This window comes from Orycteropus afer, unplaced genomic scaffold, assembly GCF_000298275.1.
Source record: "Orycteropus afer afer isolate SDZICR_OR568_19922 unplaced genomic scaffold, OryAfe1.0 scaffold00613, whole genome shotgun sequence".
NCBI classification, from domain to species: domain Eukaryota; kingdom Metazoa; phylum Chordata; class Mammalia; order Tubulidentata; family Orycteropodidae; genus Orycteropus; species Orycteropus afer.
This window is the reverse complement of record NW_006922200.1, coordinates 894,703-900,743: the sequence shown is the minus strand read 5'-3', so window position 1 is coordinate 900,743 and position 6,041 is coordinate 894,703. Positions and strand designations below refer to the sequence as shown.

The 6,041-nt window shown below is 37.4% G+C and overlaps 1 protein-coding gene across 1 annotated transcript; it reads left to right on the top strand.

The window, feature by feature from the left end:
* The first annotated feature begins 3,567 nt into the window (after positions 1–3,567).
* TRAM1L1 (translocation associated membrane protein 1 like 1) lies at positions 3,568–4,674 on the top strand. The gene has a single exon (XM_007956402.1). The coding sequence runs from the start codon at positions 3,568–3,570 to the stop codon at positions 4,672–4,674; it is 1,107 nt and encodes a 368-aa protein (XP_007954593.1).
* The last annotated feature ends 1,367 nt before the right edge of the window (positions 4,675–6,041 follow it).

Sequence of the window (6,041 nt, the reverse complement as noted above, 5' to 3'; positions counted from 1 at the left end):
TCTACTCTGGCCTATAGGTTGGCTGTAAGTCAGAATTGACCGGATGGCAATGGGTTTTGTTTTGGTTTAGCAGACTACATGGGATATTTATGAAAATATTTGCCTCAGTCTGGGACTCATTTACTACCTAACTTCTTCAACACCATTTCTCTGTCCCTCAAATTACAGTGACTTCAGCTTTTTCTACCTCTTATTTCTCCCTCTCAATTCAACAAGATCAACATACTCTTCTTGTGTTTTCTCGCCCAACAAAATGACCAGTAAAATGTTTCCAGGCAGGAAAACAGGGCAATTGTGGAGTTTATCACATTTTCTTCCTTCTCTTAGGGAACACAGCCCTGTGCTGCTTGTTATCCAATGTTTGAAGAAGAAATATTTCATATATTTTGTCTCGTCTTCAAGAGATTTATAATAGAAGTGTTAATGCAATCCCAGTTACTCCCTAATGACTCCCATTTAAATTTGAAGTTTAATAATTTATCCAAACTTTTGGCACAGATCTGTACATATAATAGGTGCACTCCAAAATATATTTATTTATAAAATAAAAATATTGGTATCAAAAATATGGAAAATTTTGTTACACATTTTATTATTTATTAAAGTGCCAGTAGAACTATTGTAAGCAAGTAACATATTGCAGGATGTTACTACAATGTTTTTACAAATTCCAATAATTTAAGAAATTTGGTGTTTATATTTAATGAAGACGCTACTATGAAATTCAAATCTAAAATTCAAATACTTAGACCCCATTTAACATAAAATTTAAATAAGAAATTTAGACTACCAAATATTATTTTGTTACAGGGTTGAGGAAAGGAAAGATGACGTGCTGAAATATGTTTTTCTTTATTTGAAAAACAACCAAAGCGGGAGAGTTCCTTTTTTTTTTTTTTTTTTTTTCCAAATTGGGGAACAATTTCTAACTATTCCATAATGGCATTTCTTCCCTTATGTAATAACATAATATTGTACATTTAATCATACTTGCTTATGCATTTCACTTTGATATGTGTCTTTCTGGAAAAAGAAACAAAGTTTACTGCATTTTCACAGGTAGCCTCAGAAATCTATTAAAAATAGTAATGTTGTTGTTGTTGTTGTTGTTATGTGCCGTAGAGTCAGCCCCGACTCATAGCGACCCCTCCTTGGGTTTCCGAGGCAGTATCACTACGGAAGTAAGATTGCCCAACCTTCCTTCCGAGGAGTGGCTGGTGGGTTTGAACCGCCAGCCTTCTGGTTAGCAGTCAAGTGCTTTAGCCACTATGCTACCAGAGCTCCTAAAAATAGTAATAGCAAACATAAATATAAACAAAAGTCTCAGTTCAGCAATTACATAAGTATTTTTAAAATATTTTCTTGGTGTGCCACAACATGATCGCAGGTGTGTTGTCTATGCCTATAAGGAATCTGATGAGTTCTATATTTAAAATTATAATTGGTCTCAACAAGGAAAAAACCTATGGTTTTTAAAAATTTTTAACTATTCCCAAAAGGCACTAGGTCTTTCTGTACTTCTTTCCTTCTGACTACCTCACCAACGTAGATTTTTTTCATTTCTTGATGCCCTCATATTTGCATCACTATTTATAATTTCTCACTGATTTAGTGTTATGTAGCACTCATAATCCAGCTGCCAGAGCCAAAAACTGAGAAAAAGTTGGGAAAACCTAAGACATTGCAAGAGATCCTTAAAAGAATTGAACAGTCCAATTTCCTTCAAGAAATAGAGAAATCTTGCTACGGAAAAATTCACAGGCAATTTCCTTAACGTATTATCACATTCCACAATCAAATTCCTTATGCAGTTGTTGGGTTGTTTTAGGAAATACAGGTGGCACTATTAATCACAGTGTTTTCTTCAGTACCTTCAAAGTAATTACACAAGTTGGATTTTGTATTTTGTCAACATATGGTATGTTGAGAAACTATGATAAAAGACAATAGGTATTGTAAATTTAATGCACACTTCGTCCTGTAAATCATGTAGCACTTTTTCTTCTGAAACACATATTCCAAACTTCAACCTTTAACTGTACAAGTAAGTAGCTATTATGATCTCATGAGACATAGGAGAAACAAGAACATTTGTCTGGATTAAAGAACAACAAAAAAATGAAAACTGGTATGAAATCTTAATTCAGAAGAGAGTTAACATTTCCAAAAGAAGCTGGTTTTTGATATTTGAAGTTTTGAAAAAAAAATTACAAAAACAATTATAATGAAACATCAGACTTTTCTTCTGCTGAAGTGAGGAAATTTTGTTTTGTGCTTTGTGATCACAAAACTTTCAATGAATTAACAGTCTCCTCAAACCCATCAGCCACTCCTGGGAAGGAAGACTGGGCAATCTACTCCCTTAGAGACACCACCTCTGACAACCAAGGAGTGGTTGCTATGAGTCCAACTGGAGGCAGTGAGTTTGGTTTATTCAAATCATCATGTAATGTTTTAAAACACAAATATTGACTAGACAATATCAGTACCACATAAATTATTATTTAATATATTTTATCTTGTTGCTAATTTGGGAATTGCTTTTTTAAATATGGTTTGATGCTGAGCTAGTAAAATATTTTCAGATATCATTGATTTACAAAGAAAGGTAGTACAACATAAGAGTGAAGAGCTCAATCTTCAGAGACACATTATGTTTCAAACATTGGTTCTAGCATTACTGTATGTGTGATTTGGGCAAATTGTATAGCCTCTTTGTAGCTCATAGCATCTACCTTTTTGTGTTTTCTTGTTGTTGTTGTTGTTATGTGCTGTCAAGTCAGACCAGACTCATAATGACCCCTCCTTGGGTTTCTGAGGTAGTATCACTATGGAAGTAGATTGCCCCATCTTCCTTTCCAGGAATGGCTGGTGGGTTTGACCACCAGCCTTCTGGTTAGCAGTCAAGTGCCTTAGCTACTATGCTACCATTGTGTTTTCTGTTGTTGTTGTTGTTGTTGTGTGCCATCGAGTTGGCCCCGACTCATAGCGACCTCTCCTTGGGTTTCTGAGGCAGTATTACTATGGAAGTAGGATTGCCCAACCTTCCTTCCGAGGAGTGGCTAGGAAGGTTAAATTTGTAAATAAATGTAAAGTGCTTAGAACAAATACCCAGGAATTAGTAAGCACAAAAGCACTACAAGAATTTGCTATAATTATATTATTTTGCTGTTATAATTATCCTGACAACCAGCACTGCATCCTATTTAAACATGATTATTAATTAATATATCTGAAAAATAAGTAAGCAGTATCTTGACGGTGGGAGAAGCTTTCAAGAAGTCATAACCAACTTAGAAGGCAAAAGCCCGCAAGCTCGAGCCTGGAGCCGGGCGGGGGCGCGGCACTCGATTTCCTTCCCTGCCGCCTTCGTCCACCTTGTGCGCATGCTCAGCCGCGCTCGACCCTCGCCTTTGATTTATTTTTGCAGGAGGCTGCAGCGGCCCCGGCAGCTTTGGAATGGGAAGTGAAGCGCCCGGATCCGCGGCGGCAGCGGTGGCGGCGCTGTAAGGAGCAGCTAGGGGGAGGCAGCTGCCGCTCGTTGGTGAGTATCTGGGAAGCGCCACCATGGCGATACGCAAGAAGAGCACCAAGAACCCCCCAGTCCTGAGCCACGAATTCATCCTGCAGAATCATGCGGACATTGTCTCCTGTGTGGGAATGTTCTTCGTGCTGGGACTGATGTTCGAGGCAACAGCAGAAGCATCTATCGTTTTTATCACTCTTCAGCATAGTGTTACTGTTCCTGCAACAAAAGGACAGGCCACTGAATCCAGGTCCCTTTATAATTATGGTGTCAAAGATTTGGCCACAATTTTTTTCTATATGCTAGTGGCAATAATTATTCACGCAACAATTCAGGAGTATGTGTTGGATAAAATCAATAGGCAAATGCAGTTTCCTAAAACGAAACAGTGCAAGTTTAATGAATCTGGTCAGCTTAGTGTATTTTACCTTGTTTCTTGTATTTGGGGCACGCTCATTCTAATCTCTGAAAACTACATTTCAGACACTAGTGTCTTATGGAGGGCTCGTCCCCATAATATGATGACATTTCAAATGAAGTTTTTCTATATATCACAGTTGGCTTACTGGGTCCATGCTTTTCCTGAACTCTACTTCCAGAAAACCAAAAAACAAGACATTCCTCGTCAACTCATCTACTGTGGTCTTCACCTCTTTCACATTGCTGGAGCTTACCTTCTGTACTTGAATCATCTAGGACTTATTCTTTTGGTGTTGCATTATTTTGTTGAATTACTTTCCCACATGTGTGACCTCTTTTATTTGAATGACGAGAAGTATGAAAAAAGGTTTTCTCTGTGGGCAGTTGTGATTATTTTGGGTAGACTGTTGATTTTAATTGTTTCAGTACTTGCTGTTGGCTTTCATCTTGCTGGATCGGAGACTCAGAAGCCGGATATCATTGCTGGAAACTTCAATGTGTTGGCTGCAAAAATTGCTGTTCTGTCTTCCAGTTGCACTATCCAAGCATTCATAACATGGAATTTAATTACTGTCCAGCTTTACAGGTGGTGGGAACAATCTACCTTTGAGGCCCCATGCATGAAGAAGAAAAGGACAACTACTAAAGGAAAATCTAGAAAAGGAACAGAAGATGGAGTGGAAACTTCAAATAAAGCAGACTCTTCCGGAAGTAGGAAAGAGAAATAATCATAATGAATTGCGAGCTAATTGATCAATACCCCCAAAGAAATCTCCTTAGTATAAGATATCTTTCTGAACTAGAGATTTTCCTGTTTTGGAAAATGGTGTGTGTGCTGTTTGAGGTTTGCCATTGTACTATTTCATGTATCCCCCACCCCCCCCCCGCCACCCCCCCACCCCCCCACCCCCGCCAAGCATTGGGGAACTAATATGATCAGTGGAAACATTTTGATTTATGTGAAGCTAAAACTCCCAACTCACTGCCTGTGGAGTCTGACTCATAGTGACCGGGTTTCAAGTTGATATCACTGCAGAAGTAGATTGCCCAGTCTTCCTTCTGAGTAGTGGCTGGTGGGTTTGAACTGCCAGACTTCTGGTTACCAGTCAAATGCCTTAGGCACAATGGCCACCAGAGCTCCTTGATTTATGTGAAGCTACTCTTTTTCAAAATAGGGACCATGACACTATATATATATATATATATATACACATACACACACACATATGTATATATGTGTTTTTTAAACTGAACATTTTCCCATTTTCCTAATGATTTGGATAGATAACTACAAACATTCCACGTATCAGTAATATAATTTTTGTTCCCACCAATTTTTTATAAAGAGGATCTGTTCCAGCAACATTATGTTTTTAAAGTTCTCTTTCGGGGTCAGGTAGAAATACTGTAAGGGAAGAAGTCAAAAGTCAGCTATGTTTTCAGTATGATCTAATTCTTAGGATTTTTTTTTTTTTTTTTTGGCATACTTTACAACTGGAGAGAACATTTGTGAAACCATAGGAATAACTATGCTTTATTTTATAAGTAGTAGTTGTTAATGTTACATCCCTATTCAAAACAAAACAAACTTACATACTAGAGATAAAAATGTGTGTAGATTTATTGACATATACATTGAATCAAAATATCTTGAATTAATATAAAAGTAATATAGAAGAAGTAAAGTCATTCTTGTCATTTTAAGCACTTGTAAACTGGAATTCAGAAAATTAAATATTTAATGTAAAGAGGAATATCAGACTTAAATAGCATTTTTCCGATGTGTATTGATGTTGATTCTTAATGGGATTTGTCATACACTTGGTGTGCACAGCATCCTGGAAAAAAATTGTAAACCATTTTGAAAATTGATGCTTACTTGATTTGTTGTTCTTGTTATGTGCCGTGGAGTCGGACGTGACTCATAGCGACCCCTCCTTGGGTTTCCAAGGTCGTATCAATACGGAAGTAGATTGTCCAACCTTCCTTCTGAGGAGTTGCTGGTGGGTTTGAACTGCCAACCTTCTGGTTAGCAGTCAAGTACCTTAGGCACTATGCTACCAGAGCTCCTTTACTTGATTTATATTTATAAAAA

Coding starts and splice junctions, on each gene's coding strand:
- TRAM1L1 (XM_007956402.1), top strand. CDS start 3,568: ATGGCGATACGCAAGAAGAGCACCAAGAACCCCCCAGTCCTGAGCCAC.